The 25,884-nt window shown below is 39.1% G+C and overlaps 1 protein-coding gene across 1 annotated transcript in view; it reads right to left on the reverse strand.

Annotated features, from left to right (window-relative positions):
* DNAH11 (dynein axonemal heavy chain 11) overlaps positions 1-13,663 on the reverse strand; it is a 324,223-nt gene extending 310,560 nt beyond the window's left edge. Inside the window, exons 1-2 of the mRNA XM_068550514.1 lie at positions 13,312-13,663; positions 11,822-11,965 (exon numbers count right to left, since the gene is read on the reverse strand). Coding sequence (XP_068406615.1) covers positions 11,822-11,965; positions 13,312-13,662 — 495 coding nt within the window. The 5' untranslated portion in view covers position 13,663. The remainder of the gene's footprint in view (positions 1-11,821; positions 11,966-13,311) is intronic.
* Positions 13,664-25,884: the final 12,221 nt, after the last annotated feature.

Consider the following 25,884-nt stretch of genomic DNA (forward strand, 5'->3'; position numbering starts at 1 on the left):
CAGACGTGGACCTGCCCACCAGAAAGACAAGATCCAGCCTCATCCACCAGAACACAGGCACTAGTCCCCTCCACCAGGAAGCCTACACAACCCACTGAACCAACCTTACCCACTGGGGGCAGACACCAAAAACAACAGGAACTACAAACCTGCAGCCTGCGAAAAGGAGACCCCAAACACACTAAGTTAAGCAAAATGAGAAGACAGAGAAACACACAGCAGACGAAGGAGCAAGGCAAAAACCCACCAGACCTAACAAATGAAGAGGAAATAGGCAGTCTACCTGAAAAAGAATTCAGAATAATGATAGTAAAGATGATCCAAAATCTTGGCAATAGAATGGAGAAAATACAAGAAACGTTTAACAAAGACCTAGAAGAACTAAAGAGCAAAAAACAGTGATGAACAACACAATAAATGAAATTAAAAATTCTCTAGAAGGGATCAATAGCAGAATAACTGAGGCAGAAAAACGGATAAGTGACCTAGAAGATAAAATAGTGGAAATAACTACTGCAGAGCAGAATAAAGAAAAAAGAATGAAAAGAACTGAGGACAGTCTCAGAGACCTCTGGGACAACATTAAATGCACCAACATTCGAATTATAGGGGTTCCAGAAGAAGAAGAGAAAAAGAAAGGTACAGAAAGTATTTGAAGAGAATATAGTTGAAAACTTCCCTAATATGGGAAAGGAAATAGTCAGTCAAGTCCAGGAAGTACAGAGAGTCCCATACAGGATAAATCCAAGGAGAAACACGCCAAGACATATATTAATCAAACTATCAAAAATTAAATACAATGAAAAAATATTAAAAGCAGCAAGGGAAAAACAACAAATAACACACAAGGGAATCCCCATAAGGTTAACAGCTGCTATTTCAGCAGAAGTACTGCAAGCCACAAGGGAGTGGCAGGACATATTTAAAGTGAGGAAAGGGAAAAACCTACATCCAGGATTACTCTATCCAGCAAGGATATCATTCAGATTTGATGGAGAAATTAAAACCTTTACAGACAAGCAAAAGCTAAGAGAATTCAGCACCAGCAAACCAGCTCTACAACAATTGCTAAAGGAACTTCTCTAGGCAGGAAACACAAGAGAAGGAAAAGACCTACAATAACAAACCCAAAACAATTAAGAAAATGGTAATAGGAACATACATATCGAAAATTACCTTAAATGTAAATGGATTAAATGCTCCAACCAAAAGACATAGATTGGCTGAATGGATACAAAAACAAGACCTGTATATATGCTGTCTACAAGAGACCCACTTCAGACCTAGTGACACATACAGACTGAAAGTGAGGGGATGGAAAAAATATTCCATGCAAATGGAAATCAAAAGAAAGCTGGAGTAGCAATTCTCATATCAGACAAAATAGACTTTATTTTTTTATTTTTATTTTTTTTAACATCTTTCTTAGAGTATAACTGCTTCACAATGGTGTGTTAATTCTGCTTTATAACAACAAAATAGACTTTCAAACAAAGACTATTACAAGAGACAAAGAAGGAGACTACATAATGATCAAGGGATCAATCCAAGAAGAAGATATAAGAACTGTAAATATTTATGCACCCAACACAGGAGCACCTCAATACATAAGGCAAATACTAACAGCTATAAAAGGGGAAATTGACAGGAACACAATCGTAGTAGGGGACTTTAAAACCCCACTTTCACCAATGGACAGATCATCCAGAATGAAAATCAATAAGGAAACACAAGCTTTAAATGATACATTAAACAAGATGGACTTAATTGATATTTACAAGACATTCTATCCAAAGACAACAGAATACACATTCTTCTCAAGTGCTCATGGAACATTCTCCAGGATAGATCATATCTTGGGTCACAGATCAAACCTTGATAAATTTAAGAAAATTGAAATCGTATCCAGTACCTTTTCTGACCACAACACTATGAGACTAGATATCAATTACAGGAAAAAATCTGTAAAAAATACAGACACATGGAGGCTAAACAACACACTACTTAATAACCAAGAGATCACTGAGGAAATCAAAGAGGAAAACAAAAAACACCCAGAAACAAATGACAATGAAAACACGACGACGCAAAACCTATGGGATGCAGCAAAAGCAGTTCTAAGAGGGAAGTTTATAGCAATACAATCCTACCTTATGAAACAAGAAACATCTCAAATAAACAACCTAACCTTAGCAGAAGTTCCTTAGTTAGCAGAAGGAAAGAAATCATAAAGATCAGGTCAGAAATAAATGAAAAAGAAATGAAGGAAACAATAGCAAAGATCAATAAAACTAAAAGCTGGTTCTTTGAGAAGATAAACAAAATTGATAAACCATTAGCCAGACTCATCAAGAAAAAAAGGGAGAAGACTGAAATCAATAGAATTAGAAATGAAAAAGGAGAAGTAACCACTGACACTGCAGAAACACAAAGGATCATGAGAGATTACAAGCAACTCTATGCCAATAAAATGGACAACCTGGAAGAAATGGACAAATTCTTAGAAATGCACAACCTGCCGAGACTGAACCAGGAAGAAATACAAAATATGAACAGACCAATCACAAGCACTGAAATTGAAACTGTGATTAAAAATCTTCAAACAAACAAAAGCCCAGGACCAGATGGCTTCACAGGCGAATTCTATCAAACGTTTAGACAAGAGCTAACAGCTATCCTTCACAAACTCTTCCAAAATATAGCAGAGGGAGGAACACTCCCAAACTCATTCTGCGAGGCTACCATCACCCTGATACAAAAACCAGACAAAGATGTCACAAAAAAAGAAAACTACAGGCCAATAACACTGATGAACATAGATGCAAAAATCCTCAACAAAATACTAGCAAACAGAATCCAACAGCACATTAAAAGGATCATACACCATGATCAAGTGGGGTTTATCCCAGGAATGCAAGGATTCTTCAATATATGCAAATCAATCAATGTCATAAACCATATTAAGAAATTGAAGGAGAAAAACCGTATGATCATCTCAACAGATGCAGAGAAAGCTTTTGACAAAATTCAACACCCATTTATGATAAAAACACTCCAGAAAGTAGGTATAGAGGGAACTTTCCTCAGTATAATAAAGGCCATATATGAAAAACCCACAGCCAACATCATCCTCAATGGTGAAAAACTGAAACCATTTCCACTAAGATCAGGAACAAGACAAGGTTTTCCACTCTCACCACTATTATTCAACATAGTTTTGGAAGTTTTAGCCACAGCAATCAGAGAAGAAAAAGAAATAAAAGGAATCTAAATCGGAAAAGAAGAAGTAAAGCTGTCACTGTTTGCAGATGACATGATACTATACATAGAGAATCCTAAAGATGCTACCTGAAAACTACTAGAGCTAATCAATGAATTTGGTAAAGTAGCAGGTTACAAAATTAATGCACAGAAATCTCTTGCATTCCTATACACTAATGATGAAAAATCTGAAAGTGAAATTAAGAAAACACTCCCATTTACCATCGCAACAAAAAGAATAAAATACCTAGGAATTAACCTACCTAAGGAGACAAAAGACCTGTATGCAGAAAACTATAAGACACTGATGAAAGAAATTAAAGATGATACAAACAGATGAAGAGATATACCATGTTCTTGGATTGGAAGAATCAACATTGTGAAAATGACTCTACTACCCAAAGCAATCTACAGATTCAATGCAATCCCTATCAAACTACCAATGGCATTTTTCACAGAACTAGAACAAAAGATTTCACAATTTGTATGGAAACACAAAAGACCCCAAATAGCCAAAGCAGTCTTTAGAAAGAAAAACGGAGCTGGAGGAAACATTCTCCCTGACTTCAGACTATACTACAAAGCTACAGTAATCGAGACAGTATGGTACTGGCACAAAAACAGAAATATAGATCAGTGGAACAGGACAGAAAGCCCAGAGATAAACCCATGCACATATGGTCACCTTATCTTTGATAAAGGAGGCAAGAACATACAATGGAGAAAACACAGCCTCTTCAATAAGTGGTGCTGGGAAAACTGGAGAGCTACATGTAAAAGCGTGAAATTAGAACACTCCCTAACACCATACACAAAAATAAACTCAAAATGGATTAAAGACCTAAATGTAAGGGCAGATACCATCAAACTCTTAGAGGAAAACATAGGCAGAACACTCTATGACATAAATCACAGCAAGATCCTTTTTGACCCACCTCCTAGAGAAATGGAAATAAAAACAAAAATAAACAAATGGGACCTAATGAAACTTAAAATCTTTTGCACAGCAAAGGAAATCATAAACAAGATGAGAAGACAACCCTCAGAGTGGGAGAAAACAGTTGCAAATGAAGCAACGGACAAAGGATTCATCTCCAAAATTTACAAGCAGCTCATGCAGCTCAATATCAAAAAAACAAACAACCCAATCCAAAAATGGGCAGAAGACCTAAATAGACATTTCTCCAAAGAAGATATACAGATTGCCAACAAACACATGAAAGGATGCTCAACATAATTAATCATTAGAGAAATGCAAATCAAAACTGCAATGAGATATCATCTCACACCAGTCAGAATGGCCATGATCAAAAAAATCTACAAACAATAAATACTGGAGAGGGTGTGGAGAGAAGGGAACTCTCTTGCACTGCTGGTGGGAATGTAAATTGATGCAGCCACTATGGGGAACAGTATGGAGGTTCCTTAAAAAACTAAAAATAGAACTACCATAGGACCCAGCAATCCCACTACTGGGCATATACCCAGAGAAAACCATAATTCAAAAAGACACATGCACCCCAATGTTCACTGCAGCACTATTTACAATATCCAGGTCATGGAAGCAACCTAAGCGCCCACTGACAGATGAATGGATAAAGAAGATGTGGTACATATATACAATGGAATATTACTCAGCCATAAAAAGGAACGAAATTGGGTCATTTGTAGAGACGTGGATGGATGTAGAGACCATCACACAGACTGAGGTAAGTCATAAAGAGAAAAACAAATACTGTATGCTAACACATATATATGGAATCTAAAAAAAAAAATGGTCATGAAGAACCTGGGGGCAAGATGGGAATAAAGATGCAGACCTACTAGAGAATAGACTTGAGGAGACGGGGAGGGGGAAGGGTAAGCTGGGACAAAATGAGAGAGTGGCATGGACATATATACACTACCAAACGTAAAATAGCTAGCTAGTGGGAAGCAGCCGCATAGCACAGGGACATCAGTTCGGTACTTTGTGACCACCTAGAGGGGTGGGATAGGGAGGGTGGGAGGGAGGGAGATGCAAGAGGGAAGAGATATGGGGACATATGTATATGTATAACGGATTCACTTTGTTATAAAGCAGAAACTAACACACCATTGTAAAGCAATTATACTCCAATAAAGATGTTAAAAAAAAGAAAAGATGTGGTATATATATATAATGGAATACTACTCAGCTATAAAAAAAGAATGAAATAATGCCATTTGCAGCAACATGGATGGACATAGAGATTATCATACTAAGTGAAGTAAGTCAGAAAGAGAAAAACATACCATATGGTATCACTTATATGTGGAATCCAAAATGTAACACAAATGAACTTATCTATGAAACAGAAACAGACTCACAGACATAGAGAACAGACTTGTGGTTGCAAAGGGGGAGGAGTGTAGGGGAGGAATGGACTGGGAGTTTGGGGTTAGCAGATGCAAACTATTATATATAGGATGGATAAACAACAAGGTCCTACTGTATAGCACAGGGAACTATATTCAACATTCTGTGATAAACCATAACAGAAAAGAATATGAAAAAAAAATATATATATATATAACTGAATCACTTTGCTGTACAGTAGGAATTAACACAACGTTGTAAATCAACTATACTTGAATAAAAATAAATTAAAAAAAAAAAAAAAAGAACTAGCGTGTCTTCTATGAGCTCCGTGGGTTAGGTACCTCGATATCAGAACTGCCACGAAAGGCACGTTTTTGTGTCATGTGGAAACACAGGAGAACCACCCGTCTCTAGCCAGGAGGGTTATTAGGGAAGACTTGCCAGGAAACTTGCTACTTGGTTTAAATCTTTAAGATGAACGAGCAGGGCAGGCAGAAAACTGAACGCTGATGCAAAATCACTGAGGGCTGCAGGCGTAGGGTTCTGAGAAAGTTCCAGTCTGGTCTGCCTGAAACTAGAGCCAGCACCTCTAAGAGGCAGGGCTATGAGAAATGCTGGTAAGGTTCATAAAGAGCTTTGGAAACCAGACTGAAGAGTTTAGTCTTACTGGGCTGAACATGCACTGACCCACTGAAAAACTGCTTTCTAGATTAAATTCCCAATAGCAACAGCTTTTTCTAAAAGTCAGGGTTGAGGATAATTCTTGTTCTTCAACATTTCTAATTTGCTGGATACTGTTTCAAACCTTCACTCTATTTACTGGTCTGTGACGAGGCCAACTTCTTTTAAAATTAAATATTTGTGTCACAAGCTGTAGACAAAATTGTTAGGAAATTCTGAGCCCCATGCTTTGTAGAGCAATTAGGCAAGCAACAAGGGTATCTCCATGAACATCATTTAGAACAAATTGACCTAGGATGTACTCTTTAATGACAATGAATCTTGTTATCAACAAGCTATATACAAAGTAATGCAATTAACCTGGGGTTTTGTCTTCAGCTGTAAATTTTTTGGTCTAGGTTTTATGACTTAAAAGAAAAATCCGTGAACTTTCTCTGAACCAAAATAATTTGGACATGTTTACTAGGAGATATACAACTACAGATAAAAGAGCCATGGTGCCTTTGCTAGAGTTCTCTTTACTCACCTTTCTTTTATCTCTTTTTAAATCTGGGGTGTTTCTTTTTACAGTGGTTCTTAAATCAGTAGAGACTATTACCTGACAAACACTTTCAAAGTACAGGAGCCTGGTCCTCTGCCAGACTTCTTAAACTGAAATGTCTAGGAACGGGCCCCAGACACTGACTACAAAAACCAAACCATAACTTTCATTCTGGCTTGATAAGCATTCACAATTATTGTTTCTTTCAAGATTTGGGTCAACGTAATACTTAAAGAAATAACTACATGACATTTTTAATACTTTTGCTAATTATATAATATAGTTAATGTTTAGGGACACATAATAATGTTGAGCAGCAGATCGGGAGTAAAATTTCGGAGACGCTGGATTTGAGACGTCTATTACACAGCAAGTGCCATGTCCGTAAGGGCAGTGGAAGTCTAAGCTTGGAGTTCAGGAGAGAGATCAAGGCTAGAGAGAGAAGTTTGGGAGGCCCCAGCATATCAACATTAATTACTGTTAATCAGTGTATATCTGAGTCAAACTTCAAAGACTATACAACACTGAATACAAGTGAGAGTATGTTAGGTCATTAAACGAGAAAAAATAGTCAAATGACCTCCCCCATATTCCTTTCAAACACTTGGACCATCCCTTCTTTATTCTACCCCGGTTAAAAACCACAGCACTGGAAAACTACCTCAATACTTTTCATTCCAATCCCTACCTCAGTAACACAGTCCCTCCTCGCTCCTTGATTGAGTCACCAGTTCACCAATCCTTGCATTAAATGTTTTTCTTCTTCATATACAAAGTACCCAGAAAGACAGAAGTTGTTTAGCTTGGAATGCAAGTCATAAATGACCACTTGATTTCAAAACTTTCCACTGAAGCCTGTCCTGATAAAAACCTTCACAGAACATGCCTTACTGCTACCATCTTCCAGTAAACACATGGATATGAGTTTGACAACTGGCTTTGGTGGCAACCATCCAGAAGAAAAAGTTACATAGGTGTTAATTTTCTAATCAGCCTCTCCAGCTTTATTTCTCACCACCCTCCAGCTCTTCTCCCCCAATCTAAACGTATTAATGCAGTCCATTTTTAAAAATGCAATCTGCATTTCCTCACCTCTGTGCCTTTGCACTGCTTCTCCCTTCCTCCTTCTCCTGCATCTAGCTATTGCTCCTGTCCTTTGACACTATGGGGACCAAGTAATTTACCATACAACTGAGGATGCTTTAGAGAGTAAAAACAAGCAATAAAAATTAGCAGATGTTAACTGATCTGTAACAGGAGGAAACTGGAACCGCCCCCAAGCAAACCAAGACCTATAATCATCCTATTTGAGACTCCCCACCTTCGCTGCCAACCGTGTAGGCGCCACAGCATCCTGCTAAAACCACTACATCCACCGCATCTTATCACTGTTAGCTCACACTGCATGCTTTCCGATGGCAGAAACGTCCTAACTAATTGCCAGGTGTGTTCAGTCACTGGCACCAAGCAGATACTCATTAAGTTTTGATTAAATGAACAAATGACAACTAAGGGCTTATTTAGCATACAATTTCCCACAAAGTGTCCTTTTCATATAAATGTCCGAAAAATTCAAATGGAGATAGCAGAGATCGTACACCAAATGCTTTTTCTCTAAAGGAGTATCTTGCAGCTTCAGTGTTTTGTCTCTTATAAGAACAGGCTATCTTTAGCACTTATTTAACCTTCATTCGTTTAACAAGTACTTACTTAGATCCTACTATGTGTCAGGCAGAGTCTTGTGTGTTTGGGACTCATCAGTGAGCAAAACAAAGATTAAGAGCTGGGACTACTATAAGGTAAGTAAGGCACTCACTTTGGAGCATAAGAGGGCACCAAAAAAAAAACAAACCCAACGAACCTCAATAATTGAGATGAATAATATTTTAAAATATTTTTAAAGTAAAAGCTAATCCAAAAATGATGAATAAAATATCAACATTTTTCAATAAAGACAGGATGAGTATTACTGACCTTTTGCCTCAGCCTCCAATATGACTTGGCCTGGCACTGTTAGTGATCCTACTTTTACTTCAAGTGTTGATTTTTTTTTGCATTAATTTTTATTTTTTAAAATACTGCGTTTGGGAATTCCCTGGTGGGTCCAGTGGCTAGGACTCTGTGCTCTCACTGCAGAGGGCCCGGGTTCAATCCCTGGTTGGGGAACTAAGATTCCGTAAGCTGCGTGGCACAGCCAAAATAGTAATAATAATACTGCCTTAAATTATTACTCCTCTTGATTACTGGGTTGTTTTTGTTTCTCCCCACCTCTCTGGAAGTTTTGTTCTTGAAGTGGGTGTCTCACTTGCCTGACCCTAAGTCACTGCCCTTCAAAGATCCCTGCTCACCTGGAGGGTGGCTTCACGGAGAAGAGATATCTGAGCAAAAAGACTTGCAAGACATGAAGGGGTTGGCTGAGTGGATTCTGGGGAAGATGAAGAAATAGCAAGAGCAAAGGCCCTGGGGCACCAGTATGCCTGAGACAATTAAGGAAGTGCAAGGAAGCCATGAGTTAGCAATTGAGATGAGCTGAGAGGTCATGGGGAGGTCAGATCACAGAGAATTCGAACCCATGCTTTCATCCTTTAACAATCCTAAGAATCACCTGTGCTTCTTGGTCCTGATTTAGCGGCTCTGGGGTGGGGCCTGAGATTCCACAGTTTTAACAAGTTTCCAGCTGATGCTGATACTGTTGATCCACAGCGAGCAACAACGCCAAGTCTAGGCTGCTATAAGCTCTTGGGCCCTTTGAGTAAAAGGAGAACCAGTGCAGGGTCTGAGCAGAAAGGGACATGTTCTTTCTCGTGTTTCAACAAGGATCACTCTAGCTGCTGTGTTGGGAATAGGTTCTAGATGGGAGTCATACAGAAGCAGAGAAACCAATTAAGAGGCTGATGTATTAACACAGGTGAGAGATAATGGTGAGCTTGACCAGGGTGGTAGCAATGGAGGGGACACGGGAACTGATTCTGGGTATGTTTGAAGGCAGAACTTGCAAGATTTCCTGACAGAATGGATATAAAGTGTGAGACAAAGCCAAGAGTCGGGGCTGACTACGAGGTTTTTCTGGTTTGAGCATGTGGAAGGATGGAGTTCACATCCATTATTCTGGGAATAATTCCAAACAGCACAGGGTGGGGAACATCAGCTCAACTTGGAATGTTAAGTACGAAATGTCTATTGCACACCAAGTGGAATGTCAGGAAGGCATATGGAGCTCTTTGGAATTTGGGAGAGAGATCTTGCCTGGAGAGAAAAGTTTGGGAGTCCTTCCAACATCGTAAGCCACAGTTAATTAGCCAATTATGTGAGCCACAGTGGATAGTAAGCAAAGACAAGCCTTGAAAATTTTTTTATCTAAAAATCTATAGTCTTGCCTTAGGGCCCCTTCATTCTGAATTTAAGCCTTGTCCATAAAGAAACCCAAATGACATCTTCAGTGTGATATCCTCACTGTTTTCCTCCCAAAGCTCATATCCTCAAGCATAATTAAATAAATGAGAATCTTCCAAACCTGTTAAACCCGTAAGGTTCTGAATGTTCTGTGCCTTCTATAGATGTACTCAGGGACAGCTTACTCTCTTTCACTTAAACTTTTCAGAGGGCTGTGCAGACCCTGGTGTTGAGGTCAATTCAGAGGAACCTGAAAGAGTTTTGTATCTTCTGTCGCCGTACACAGACGACAGAGTAAGAATTCCAATGAAGAGTGCTGCCTTGCCCTTCCAAGGCCAGTTGATGGCAGCCTGGATTCACATGACCAAAGGTCATTCACATACCATGTGAAATCCTTTCGTCAGATTCAGCTCAATAAAAATCTCTTGAACACCCGCTACATACCGAAAACTGTCTCAAGTGCTGAAGATAGAAAACTCACTTCCTAGTTATCGCCATGAAATCAACAGAAGAGGAGGGAAACCAAGGTAGAACTGAAGTTGGGGGACAGAAGCTTTAGTTAGCCCAGAGACTGCAAGAAAACACCTCCTTTCAAGAAGACAGCAGAAGAGACTCAGGAAGGAGAAGAGGTGTGAAAGCTGGAGATTGACAAATCATTCATAAAAAGTATGTTGGCAATTATTCATATGTTAAATATTGGCCTTGGCAAGACTGCTTTGGCTACTGAAATCTGGTTTACTGATGCTATCCCAGTGTTTCCCAGAGTTTGGGGTGCATTAGAGTCACCTGGAGATCTTTAACAACTACTGCAGCCTGGCTCCCACCACCGCCCCACCCCGCCCCCCCGACATTCTGATTTAATTGGTAAGAGGTGTGACCTGGGCCGAGGCATGTTAGTTCCCCAGGTGGTCCAAATGTTCAGCAAAGTTTGAGAACCACTGCTCTGGTTCTTCCACACCTAGTCATTTGGTACGTTGCTCCCCCAAAGCTGGTTCATGAACAAACAGCATCAGCACCAGGTTAGAAATGTAGAATTTCAGCCCCACTCCAAACCTAATCTATCAGTTTGCCTTTAACAAAATCCCTAGGTGGTTCTAATGCACATTAGAGTGCCAGTAACATGGGTTTAGAGAGCATTTCTCTGACTTAAGGGGAGAGAAAGAGGAATTTTAAGGCAGCCATTCCTAATACATTATTTCCATTACCCTTTCCCATTGTCTAACATGAGTGCACTTAGAAACTAACAGGAATCTGAAAAACTGAGAATACCCCTTTCCAAAGTGTAAATTTGTCTCTACTCTGAACATGAAGTTTAATACCTATAGCTAAGTACAGGAGCCTATTCAATTCAAGCTGCTTTTTAATTTCCTTCCATTGTTTAGAAAGAGAGAGGAAAAGGAGGATCCTGCAAATTACCACCTGTTGAACGTTAGCATCAATATCAGCTCATTTCAGGAACAGTCTAAATACTACCATTTTCCGTCCACCTGGCTAATGAGATGACTGGCTTCTAAATTCTCTTTTTAATAGCCACAGTTGTCCTGAATAATTCCAAGTGTCATAAAGATAAATGAAAGTTTAAAATATTAAGGATAGACCAGTACCTCGTCTAGGAAAGCAGTTACATGTCCAAGAGATGAGGCGGGTAACTCTCCAAATAAAACTGTTTGAGAGAAATCATTTACTCCAACGTTTTCAGTACTCTTCTTGGCAATATAAACAAGTTTATGTTTTGCATCTCTTGGAATCTGAAACAGAAGTAACATAATTATTTTAAGTCCACAATGTAGCTTCCATGTTAACAGGCAGGATTTGCTGTATCTAACTTGTAAGTAGATTGCTAGCATGAGAAATAAAACCTGGCATCTTACCTACCTTTATAAATAAGATTGCTCCACTGCTCTTCTGCAAAGTTTATACAATTTTCTTTGTTCTTTTATAATGTTAATTTCACAGTATTATTGGTGTGGAAAGTCACCTTTCAAAAGCATGTCAATTAGGATCATCATATACCATAAAGTCTCATATTAAACAAATACAGGAAGAAATTAGAATGTTTCCATCTTAGCAAAGGTTATTCTTTTGTATAACATTTTCCTGTTCAGAAGTAAGCCAAACCGAGATAAAGACCAAGAGGTTAAATTGTATTTCTATACTCAAAGCAGTGTTTAATCAAGATGTTCTAACATTTCCATAACTATCAAGTCATTTCTTCAGATATCATGACTGTTTAACTTAAGTAGTACTAAACTGTTCTTGTCCACTCCACTGACAAACTTTTAAAATTAGGAGAGTAGCAAAACAAAAACAATTCAGAACTCACAAAACCCTAAGGCTAACTGCAGTTACTCTCTTTCTTCTCTGGGATCCTATTTCCCCGCCATTATTACGACCACATCTAGTGATGATGGCATCACTTTACAACATTGACAGTGAGGCATCTCAAGATTCTAAATCTTGCTCCAAAGTCTTTGCAAACTCTTTAAGTACAAATGCTGTGATCGTAGATGATATGTTAACCTTCAAGTGTACCAGAGGTCTAGATTTAAAAAGGTAAAAGGAAAAAAAAAAAAAAGGGGAGGGGAGAGGGAGAGAGAACTGTCCTGAGCGCAGATTGCCAGGCAATTCTTTTTTAAAAGGAGTCCTAAGTATTATTCGTTAGGATGAAGTGTGGTTGACAGGCAGACTGAGCCATGACAAGTTATTTGGGCTCCGCCAAACACCACATTTGGCTCCGGAGTGACACAAGAGCGATTTAAAGGAAAGTTATCTGGCAAAGAGAACCTACCTCGCGCCTCGCGCCTCGCGCCTCACGCCCAGGCAGCTGAAGGACGCGCTGCTTTTCCTGCTTTATCCGGATGGAGCAGGCGCAAAGGCTGACCTTCTAGAAAACTAACCAACAGCCGCTTAACAGCAGAGTGGGCGCACGTGGGGCACTCTGCGGACTCTCGGCAGGCACTTGATTGAAGTTTTTTAAAGCGCCCGAATATGTGCCCCGAGAGAACCCAAGGAAGCACAACTGGCCTGTCCCGCTCAGGTGTCCGCCAGGCTGGGCGGGAGGCGTGACCTGGTTCCCTCGCCCCTCGCCCCTTACCTGTTGGGACGCCGCGAGCCGCTCCACGGCGTCGACGCTGAACACAAGGCAGGCGGGGCTGGGGCTCTCCAGAAACTCCCCCAGGACCTGCCGCTTGTCCTCGCTCTCCAAATGCTGGTTCCATTTCTCCTCCGGGAGCCCCAGCATCTGCTCCAGACGGCCGCCGACGAAGCGCACCCGTGCGTCCTGGGCGAAACTCCGCGCTCTCCTGGCCGCCGCCACCTCCTCGTCTTCGTCCTCCTCTTCATACTCCACCAGGCCCGCCGCCTCCGGGCCGGCGCCCGGCGTTAGGCGAAGGGTCGGGACTTCCCGGAAGCCTCCCGCCTCCCGGGCTGCCACCTGGGCTGCCATCCAGCACGTCTGAGGGGACGCGGGGCTGGCCGGCTCCACGCGCGCGCCCCTGCCCAGCCCCGGGTAGGCGAGGCCACCTCCACACTCGCGCTCCGAGAGGCGCCCACCTCCTCCAGCGATCACCGGGAGCGCGGCCGCTACTCCCACACCTGCTCCCACTTGGCAGCCGGCGTCTGCGCGCACTGCGAGCGCAACACCCCAGGGCTCTGGCGGGCCTTGAGCCTCCGCGTCTCGTTTCCAGGGGAACGGCGTCCCCGCCCCGGCCCTCTGGGGGCGGAGTGAGAGTGGAGGGGAGGAGCGTGCCCTCGACAGGCGTGAGCCACTCGGTGGCCTCCTCCGCTGCCCTCTGGCGCCCTGGCACACTGGACATCTTGGGGCTTCCGGGAAGGGAGACTCGCAACCCAGTATCGATTAACTGCTGTGTTTTGAGCAGCGCTGGGTTGTGCTGAGCTCCGTGCTAACTCCATCCCCTTGATTATTTTATTTAATACCTAGAAAGGCAGGGCTTCGACTGGTCAGCTTATTTAATGAGCAAAGAAACTAAGTCACAAAGTGACTAAGCAACAAGGAGATGGTGGAACCGGGATACAGGACTCGCGCCGAGGGCTTTTAATTTACCTTGCCCATAGCTGTTAGAATGTTTCCAGAAAAGAACCAACACTGCAATTCAGCTTTCCTAGTTGTGGCAATCCAAGATCTAGCTATTCAAAATCCTGATTCTGAACCTCACCTGCCACTTACTGGGATGTTAATACACCCAATGAAAGAATGCATGACGTCTTTGTAAATAGCAAAGTGCTCTGAAAATACATAGAATTATTATTCAATCCAAGAGTAAAAGCTCAAGGGAGAAAAGTTCCAGGTTAGTAACAGTCTCCGTGATGCTGAAATGGATTTCAGTATGGTCTATTAATGACATTTGTTGAGACTGAAGTAGCCAGAATTTTGAGGGGCAGTCCTCAAACTAAAGTTTTTTTAGTCCTTTCCACTTGTTCATTTCAAAGTAAAAACTTCAAACCCCTTGTTTCCCATAGGAACTATGAAAGAGTGTTGCCCTCAATAATCCATTATAATAACTGATTATTGATAAATAGGTTGTATCCAGCAAGATTTGGTGCCTCAACAGTTTTTCTTTTTAGGATGTCAATTGTGTCTGATAACCACCTATAAGATTTTCTAGTTATATCATCAGACGCTTGAATGAACACAGGCTCCTGGAAAGCCTTTATAATGAACACAAGCTCCTGGAAGGCTGTTTTGTATGGTCCAGAGCAATTCTTGGGGCACCCAGTGGCTACTAAGCAAGCCTGGAAATCACTGTAAACACCTTACAATGCTTCTTAGTCTCTCCTCTCATACCTGTATTCTACCTTTGCATCCCCTACCCCAGAGACACCGGAATTCTGTAAATAAGGGTTGAATTAAATTGAAGTGAAAAACCACTTTAAAATTCAGCAGAAAAATTTAAATCATAGTGTTACTATTTAAGTACAATTTTCAAAAAGTTACATAGTAACTCAAAATATAGAATGAAGACATGTCAAAGATGTCTTCAACTCATTAATGAGGATATCAACAAAATGGTGAAGTTGGTTCCAGGAGAATCAGAGAAAGAGATTCACAGGCAGTGGAGAAAGACTACTGAAATAATAAGGTTGCTAGGTTAGATACAATACTCCTTAATGTCCTATAGGACAATATAATCTTGACTTTCGTTTTGGGTTTTTTTAAAAAATTGTGTATTTCAGAAGTAATTTATATTTGTAATGAACAAAAATCTGCAGTTAACTGCAATTAACAGAAAACCCAAGTAATAGTGGCATACAATAAGAACATTTATAATCTCACCCAAGAAGTCCGGTTGTAGAAGAGCCATGGGTTGGTTAACACAAGGACTGTGGGATGAGATTGTTGTTCGTCTCCCTTTTCTGTGGTCTCCAACCCGTCAGTTATTCTCCTATCATGGATGCTAAGTGGCAATCATGTTTTCTAGCATTCCTTGCAGGTGACAAAGTCCAGAAGCAAGAAAACAGCATCTTCATTTTTGCATAAAGAAAACTTTCTGAAGCCCTCCAGAAGATGTTCCCTTTCATCTGATTGGCCAGTATTCCATCTCATGTCCATATCTAAACTTGGGTTTGTCAAGGGAAATGAGATCAAGATCCAACTCCAGCTTCCTTTTAAGGATATGCCCAGTAGGAGGAGCCTGAGCAAAATCTGGGTTCTGCTAGTGAAGAAAAAGGGTAAAAACTGTCCACTTGGTAGTCAACCAAGAAAGGTATGGATGTGTTTTTTTCTCAGATTCCCCATATACGTATAACATCATGGGAAGTATCTCTTTACACTAACACAATTTCCCAAGAATTATGAAGACTTTATTACTTTTTTCCCCCTAAGTGTGGCTAAACATTAAAAGAATTTTATTCTTGGAGAAGCCTGGACTAAGGTCAACTTGAGATTTTGGAAGGAGAAAAAGGAAAACAGAGTAAAATTGAGAAAACTATGTGATTTGAGGAATTTTACTGTCTGGATTTCCAGAGATATCAAGACAGAAACAAGTGGGTAAAGGACAAATATAATGGGGAGCCGCTGTTGAGGCCATCAGATATGTGCCATGGTCAAGAGTGGGGGCAGAGAAGGGTTGCATACCAAGTAAAGAGACATGGAAATCAAAGGCAGGAATGTCAACTCATAAGGTCAAGGCCATTCAAAGCAGATATAAAACAATAGTTAAGCTACAGTTTCTTACCACTGCTGGTTTTGATTTAAAAAACAAAACAAACAATAACAACAAAAAACAACCTAAAGCATCTTTGCAGAGTCTAAGCATGAATTTAGGAGATAGAGGGGGAAATGTAGTAGAAAACCAACAGATATGCAGGAAAGAATAATTCCGTAACATTTAGAGAGAAAATTCTGAGGTGTACTGGAAATGACTGACAGAAGCAAGCAAACAACAAGGACCACAGGACCCTCTGGAGAGGAAATCCTCCCCAGTCCTTAGTGTAATCTCTTCCTGTACCTGTATGATGTACTCTACCTTGCATTATAGTTATTTGTGCAGCTTTCTTATTTTCCCTTATTAGCAACAAAGCCCTTTGAAGGCAGGTGCTATCAGGGACTGTGCCATTTATTTATTTTACCCCCTGCAGCATCTAACACAGACCCTCCAGCAATACTACTGTTCGAATATTTGTTGAATTGAAATAAGCACTTCAAAATAAAATGCCAACAAGGGAAGGACTTCTGTAACCCAAAAAATTTTAGTCAAGGAAAGGGTTAGAGCCTCTGAAGGGAGAAGAGAAAAATAAATGTGTAAAAAGAGATGAATTAATTTAATTAAGAGAACAAAAAAGAAGTTTTATTTCTGGAGCACTAGTTCCAGAGAAGGAAGAGGATTTAGAGATTAAATAAATTCTACAAAAGAATATGAGTTAAGTTGAAGGGAGTATAAACACAATTATTTCTGAATATCTCCTACATCTTATCAAACACATTATTATTTCTATTCCTGCTTGTTAAACCTTTCTTTGAAATCAGAAATGAGGAGAAAGCTGAGAGAAAGTGCTCAGAGTTGGGCACAGGTGGGAATTAAATGAGGATTCGTGATCCCTCCCCCCCGTGGAGGCAGCACACACATTTGTCTAGTGCTCAACAGTTTACAAAGCCCTTTCATAGGTGCTACTTAGTGGAGAGAGATTTGAGGAGAGCAGTGTGTTTATATCAGGTAAATCTGCCTTTCTCTTTTCTATTTACATTGCTGATGTACCCATTGTAAAGCTACTAAGCTTTCTTCCTAAACCAGTAGGCACTGTTTGCATTCTTGCTTTTCTCCCTTAGTATATATTTATATTCCTAATATGAATTCCTAATATATATATATTTATATTCCTAATATGAATTGTTCCAGGATATAGAATATCACATATAATTTGTAATATCCCCAGATCTCCAAGTATTAGAATACCCTAATTGAATGCCCAAATTCTACCAGCACCAAGAAGTCCCCAAAGCTTTCCCAGCAAGTCCAGCTCCTTACAGAGAGGGCATTCTCTGTGACACACAGCAAGGTTACTTGGGCTGGGAAAGGTTAGAATTAATAAAACATCCTTTCAGTGCACACTAACAGTTCTTTTCCTGTGGCCATCCAAACCCATAACTCCCCATGTAAACAGACAATGCAAATAAAGTAATCTCCTGTGAATCTCAGTAGTTTGATCCTGAAATGGTCAACAAAACTACAGTTGGCAAGCTCAAGGTGTTGGGGAAGCCAGGGGATTGATGGAAGCAGAAAAGAAATAAACATATCTTGAAGTGTAGTTCATTGATTCTGTGATGCACCTTTTTTCACATGTTAACATCTCTGCACTTGGGGTCTGTCTTACTTTTGTGGTCTGCCAAGAGGCATGTCTGTGGTCGTTATTACTGCCCATACATCTGCAACAAGACTTGCAAAATGGAACATTATCAGCACAGAAGACATTCCTGGAGGTAACAGTGGAGCATTCTTTTAAGAAACGCTACATCATTAATACTCTTCATGGCATACTTTGGAGTATACACCTACGTGTCCACTGTTCACATTCAGCTAGGACACCAGTATAGCCACACTGGTTATTAAAATGCTGAGATAATTCCATACTGGAAACGAAACAGCCACTCTGGTTCCCAATCCCCCTACTACCACCCCATGACCTCCCCCAAATCTAGCAACTGAAAGAGTAATGCCAGGGGGGTGGGGGTGGGGGTGGAGGGATGGATGGGGGTGTGGAGTATAGGATGGAGAAACAGGGAGGGGCTCTGGGACCTCCCTCCAATCAGTCCCTTCTGATTGATGGGTGCTGTGCTGCGTCTGTTATTAAAATTTGACTGTTATCTCTGTATCTATAATAATCAGGAACAATAATTATTGTTATATTCTTCTGTTTACAGGGAATGAACTGAACTTGGAATAGGGTAACTCTTAGTCTGATAGCTAAATATGTCTAAATTTTGATTGGGTGCTGTAGATTCTTGAGGACAAAGCAATGTCCTCTGGATTCACAAGCTTGATGTATTTTAGGCCAAGTTATAGCTCACCTACAAAAAAAATAATAAAAGAGTTATTTTTTTAGAGATCATAATTACTTTGAGAGTATTCTGAACAATGCCAGAGTTGAAAGACATATTTAGTAAGAGGCATAAATACTTAAATCATAAATCTGATCAATATTTCTATTAGAACAAAATGTATAAACTGAAGACAAATATGTGAATATATTCTCTGGTGATTATTACCTCTTTTCTCATTGCATTAATTCTTTAAAGAATTTGTTAAGATCAGGGATTTGAATAAGGATACTATTTAAAATAAAATTAATATTTTAAAAACATTTTGTAAACAAGGTAACACTTTTCCTAAAAATACAGAACAATAAATCTTAGATCTACAAAATGATCAGTAAAATTCTTTAGGAAGGTTCACCCTTTTTTCTTTTCCTATTTTATGTCAAAGTCTGTATTTACAATTGGACATAAGAATAAAAGTACTCCCAGTTACTTATGGAATTGGTGGACATACTTACTAGACTGGTTTTTTTTTTTTCCTTCTTTTGTTTTATTAGTTTGTTTGATGTATTTTTTTGAAGCATAATTGACCTACAACACTATGTTAGTTCCGTGTGTCCAAGATACTGATTCAATATTTCTATATGTTATAAAATGATCACTGCTTACACAGACTTTTAATACAAATTGACATCCCCTGGATTTTGAAAAACAAAACAAACAAGAAAATAAATGAAGAACTGAGGTTCTTTTCATAGGACCCATAACCCTGTTCTAGTCATGATTTACTCCATAAAAATGAGAATTAAAGGTTATACATCATCATCAGAATAGGGCGTAATTTTCCAACAATATTACCTTTCCGTCCATATAATTATAGAAAATGAGAGGAAGCGACTATAATACAAAACCACAGTAACTTATAAACTTAATTCTGACTTACAAACTGCAGTTAGAAATATATATGATGCTTCACGAAACATGCACACACACACACACATATTTCACATACATATATATATTTGACAAAGAATAAGCTAACATAAAAGCTTCAAAGACATAACACAGTTAAAGTCGTAACCATTTACAACATTGCTGAATTGAGTTGGAATCTTTTTTTAGTTAGCTTGCTCTTTGCCTTTATACTATTTTCCTCAACAGTGGTTTTCCAAACATGTTAGGGTGACCAAACATTTCAAAGCCATGATGCCCTTTAGAACCATGAGTTACTGATGTATTTAATTCCAACATAAAATTATACAAGCTAGGAACAATTTTACCAGCAGAAAATATAACCTTATTATGGCTTCCACATCTCAAAAATAATACTGCTATCAGTAAAATATTTATTAAACCACATTTCATAGCAAGATAATAAATAACACAATTTGAGCCAATGCTTCAAAGACGAGTGTGGGAGACAACTGCTCAAGTTTAATTTCCTCCTCTTTCCTGTGATTTGCTTTTGTCTGATCTTAGCTCCCAGGGTCTGACTTCTTGTCTCTCTGACTCGAGACTTGTTCATCTTAACCTGGCCCACCATGATCTGAGCCTTGGCTCCTCCCTGTGGATGCGGGCTTACTGCACTCCCATCTCTGCAAGTGCTGGTCAGCCCATCCCAGGAGTCGGGGAAAGGGATATCGAGGTGCTCTAGAAATCTAGCCAAGGGAGAGATGGAAGGAGGCAGGATTAATACAGAAAAGAGGAACAGCATCCCTTATGCCTGAATCTGGTGGCACACAATATGTGCTAAATGTACTGGCTGATTGGAAAAAGCATCTCTGCAGGTTAGCTTGGGAATGAAAGAGGCAAGTCAGAGTTAAGAACAGGATCTGACCACCTAGAGGGGTGGGATGGGGAGGGTGGGAGGGAGGGTGGGAGGGAGGGAGATGCAAGAGGGAAGAGAAATGGGAACATATTGTATATGTGTAACTGATTCACTTTGTTATAAAGCAGAAGCTAACACACCATTGTAAGGCAATTATACTTCAATAAAGATGTTTAAAAAAATAAAAATAAAAAATAATAAAAAAAAAAGAACAGGATCTGAAGCCCAGTTAAGGTAGTGAAATGGAAGAGGTGCTGGAAGTGGGGGGCAGCAGCTAGCGGAGGTGCCTCTGAGCCTGGCAGGGCACGAAGCCAGTTTGGACAATTTATTTGTTTATATCTTATCTTATTCCACAAAGAATCTGAAAAGCTAAGTGAAGATAGCTTAGAGCTCATAAATGCAGAGCATCCTATTCTTTTCTGAACCAAGTCTGAGAGGAAGTTGTCTAGGATAAGAAAAGGTTTGGACCCCAAAATGCACATTTTTTTTTTCATGGTTGCAATTTAACAGGGAACTGAAAACATAGGAGTACTTTTGCCCTGTAAGCTCAGGTTCATTTTGTTTATTTAAGTGTACCTCTAAACATAGGGGATGATTTTAGATATAGAAAATTTTCCACACATGTTAACAACAAAAAAAAAGTTTTTGAACAGCAGATGGGCGGATGTTTCTGTTTTTCACTATTTGGTTTGCTTCTTGTTCACTCGTTTGGTTCTCTGCTATCACTTAGGTAGGCAAGTAGTTGAAATTAACATTTTAAAATTAGAAAATAACTAAGATTTGAAACTTTAATTTTGCTTAGCATTGGGAAAAGATGACCATCATATAAATCTGAGATAGAAACTAGCTCATAGGTAGTTTGAGAAAAAATGTACAGTTGAATCAAGAAGTTCTCACTAAAATTTCTTTTTTAAAATGGGATATTGAGCATTAACTGTTCAACATACTGGTACCCAAAGCATTTCAAGATTGGTCCAACTGGGAACTATTCCATCCTCCCTCCCCCTTTTGGGTTATGATAACAATAACTTCTACCTATTAAATACGATTGTGTCAGAGGCTTGAGAGTTACCTTATTTGATCCTCTTAAGACACCTAGGAGGTATTATTCCCATTTTGGAAATGAGAAAAAGAGGATGCAGAAGTGGTAGTCAGATAATTTGCCCAACGTTGTGTAGTAAGTGGCAGAACCAGGAATCAAGCCCACACTCCTCAGCCTCCCAGTTGGTGATCTCTGTGTCACACGGCTTTGCTTTTACCAGGGTGCTCAACCCTCTTCGTTATGAGCAGGCCTTTATCTCCATGGCAAGGATGCACCGCCACCTCTTACCTCTCTCCTGCTCTCCTCATTTTTGGCCCCTCTAGACTACTGCGCTTTAGCTGTGGTCCAGTCAGGCTTAGGGCTCATCCCTTTCGCTGATTCCTCTTCCCCCGGCTTCCTCTCAGATACTGATCGGCAAGGGTTGCTTCCTCACTTCCAGTTTTACTCAGACATCAGTTCAGGGAGGCTTCCTGACCCCTCTAATTACAATCGCAGCCCCAGCACTCTTCATGTTTAGCCTACTTGTCCCCGTTGCCCTTACCACTTTCAAATCTGCGTGAACTCTGTGAGGGCAGGGGATAGGGCTTTTTGTCTTATTCTTGGTCTGACACATGGATTAGTGGCTGGTACCAAACAGACCCTCAGTATTTGTCCAATGAATGGAGACTCAAAATACAAGCCTATTAGTCATCGCTATCATTAAGTCCTGAAGCAAATTAATGTCCAGAAGTAGAAGGGCTAGATAAAAATGTAGTTTTATGGAAACTATTGGTACAAATCTTTTATACAGAATTTTAGGGTATGTGTGTATTTTTAGGCCTATCTGTATTTCTTGCAGTCTTTCTTTCAGCAGCTTTAAAAACAAAATAGTTTTATGCTGAAGTTTGAACTTCCTAATCCAATCCTAATGTTATAGTGATATATAGCTAAAATGTTACACATAGCATATATTTTATCTATATACATGTACTTAATTTTATTAAAATACATATAGGGAACACAAAACCCTGTGGATATGTTTCCACTGAACAAAAATTTTAAACAGTGCCACAATTATTCAAAGGGATTACTGTTAACTGGAAACACAGCTACTGTTTCCTTGAAAAAAATTTTACTGTGGTAAAAATATTGTTTTTATGGAACAATTCAAATATCATAAGCGGATGTGAAAATTCCCCTTGACTATCACCCAATTTTCCTGGTTGACTTCATAAGAGAATGTACAATGTACTTAAGGCTTGAGTAACTGTACTTAACTGTGGGCAGCATAGTGATGCATGATTTATCAGGAAAGTACCTTTTCTATTTAAAGAGAATAGATTTTATGTCAGTACAGTCTAATACAAAATATGTAATTTGCTAACTCATTTGCTAAATCAAATCCTTATTGTAAAGAGCTGTTATATATATGTATATGCATACATAACTTGCTTTTCTGAGCTAAAGTACTATAAATAGCATACTGATTTCTTTTTATACATGAAAACTTGATTATTAAAATTCTGAAATCTAGAAACCCTATTAATTGGAACATTTTCCTCCAGGAGAAATTGTCCTAGCAGTTGCCAAACTATTACCTTCGACAAAAACGAAGGTTTGTACCATTTTCCTTCCTCCCTTACTCTTTGTTTCTTTCTTACTATTTGCACTTGAAATCACTCTCAGGTATCCAAAAATAAATTATTTCATTGCCACCTGCTACAAAGAAGAACACAGCCTAAGACGTACACTAATTAGCAACCCTTAGAAGAATGGAATACATGCCTTAAAAATCCTGCTACACAATTACAAGTTGGTTGTGTGTGAATCAGACATTATTGCTTGGGCAGTAAATACAGTAATATGTAATTCAGATGTATTGAAGAATAAAGTATTTATTTCTTGTACATACCTGAAGTCTGCACTCTTTAAGCATCTGAAATTTTAAATAAAAATAAACAAGCTATGCCATCATTTTTTCTTGATATCTTGGCTTTATCATGAACAGCATTGTGAACTATACCTTATTATATTTACAGTGTTGGCTGAGCACTGCTTCAACTTTCCTAACTTATTACACCAGTGGTTTTATGTCAACAATCTATGATATTCTGACATAAACTGCAGCAAGATCTTTTTTGACCCACCTCCTAGAGTAATGAAAATAAAAACAAAAATAAACCAGTGGAACCTAATGAAACTTAAAAGCTTTTGCACAGCAAAGGAAACCGTAAACAAGATGAAAAGACAACCCTCAGAATGGGAGAAAATATTTGCAAATGAAGCAACTGACAAAGGATTAATCTCCAAAATATACAAAAAGCTCATGTAGCTCATTATCAAAAAAACAAACAACCCAATCAAAAAACGGGCAGAAGAGCTAGACATTTCTCTAAAGAAGACATACAGTTGGCCAACAAACACGTGAAAAGATGCTCAACATCACTATTTCTAATAATTCAAATCAAAACTATAATGAGGTATCACCTCACACTAGTCAGAACGGTAATCTTCAAAAAATCTACAAACAATAAATGCTGGAGAGGGTGTGGGGAAAAGGGAACCCTCTTACACTGTTTGTGGGAATGTAAATTTATACAGCCACTATGCAGAACAGTATGGAGGTTCCTTAAAAAACTAAAAATAGAACTATCATATGACCCAGCAATCCCACTACTTGTCATATACCTAGAGAAAACCATTAATTCAAAAAGATACATGCACTCCCAATGTTCACTGCAGCACTATTTACAACAACCAGGACATGGAAGCAATCTAAATGTCCATCAACAGAGGAATGGATAAAGAAGATGTGGTACACATACAATGGAATATTACTCAGCCATAAAAGAAACGAAATTGTGTCATTTGCAGAGACGTTGATGGACCTAGACTGTCATACAGAGTGAAGTCAGAAAGAGAAAAATAAATCTCGTATATTAACACATATATGTGGAATCTGGAAAAACGGTAAAGATCATCTTATTTGCAAAGCAGGAACAGAGACACAGATGTAGAGAACAAACATATGGATACCAAGGGCAAAGGGCAGGAGGTGGGATGAACTGGGAGATTGGGATTGACATATATACACTATTATGTATAAAACAGGTAATTAATGAAAACCTACTGTATAGCACAGGGAACTCTACTTGGTGCTGCTCTGTGGTGACCTAAACGGGAAGGAAATCCAAAAAAGAGGGGATATACATATATGTACAGCTGATTCACTTTGCTGTACAGCAGAAACTGACACAACAGTGTAAAGCAAATATAATCCAGTTTAAAAAAAAAATCTATGATAAAGTAAAAAGCATTACTTTTTTGGTATTTTCTTTGACTCACTGTTGGCTCCTGGTTCCTGGTTCTGAGTTTGAAGTTCCTAGAAGTCCAAGAATCAAACTGGTACTACCACATAAAAAATTTTAAAAAATAGAAAAAGTTTACTACTTGTATTATCCCTTTTATACAATATCATCCTGATGCTTCCAAATGTGAATTTTTCAGATAACTGAAGTATACATTTTTAGTTTGATACAAATCTTTTGAAAAATTTATTCCTTACTAGTCTTGTTTGGCAGAGAATTAATTTAACTGTTTCTTGATTCAGGAATTGTTACGAACACATATTATTACACTAGCCATGTCTTTACCTTAGGGTTTTACTATACAACGCGATCTACCCAAACACTATGTAAGCCTTGATCGCTACAGATTTAAAAAGAATTTTTGGCGTCTTCTGTTAGTAGATCAATGTACTTCCCTGCGTAGATCAATGTACTTCCCTGCTGCCTAACATCCCCTGCCCCTCACTTGGCTGTATCTAATCTGGCCTGGGTTTGGAAATCCGATAACTAGTTGTTATAGTAATGTATTCATTATGTCCGTTAAGGTTCTGCATGAGATTTGCAGGGCTCTCCCAAGAGGAAAAGACAATAGCTTCTGCTTATAGACTGTGGCATCTATATACATGGCATACATTGCTTCTTAGTGTTTCTGTAAGCTTAAATAACATCTTAATTATGTTTTCATTTTTAGGTCTTCCTACAATTTCCTAACATTTATTGCTTAAAAATATTTAAGTAAAAAATGTCCCTAAATCAAATTTTAATTTCCATACATGTCTAGAGCAATGGCTACAAATTAACGTGAAATTTGAATTGGTGTTCTTTGGTGGTACGTTCAGAGAAATGGTGACCAGAGCTTAATACCAGGAATTATGAAGAGTTGCCAGTATGTTTTCTAGTGAGAAGCATTTACTTTCCAGTGTTCATCATTATAAAAAGGTTGATAGTTCAAACAATTTATTGCTGTTTTATAGCATACA

The sequence above is a fragment of the Eschrichtius robustus genome, chromosome 8 (genome assembly GCF_028021215.1).
Source record: "Eschrichtius robustus isolate mEscRob2 chromosome 8, mEscRob2.pri, whole genome shotgun sequence".
Taxonomy (NCBI): Eukaryota; Metazoa; Chordata; class Mammalia; order Artiodactyla; family Eschrichtiidae; genus Eschrichtius; species Eschrichtius robustus.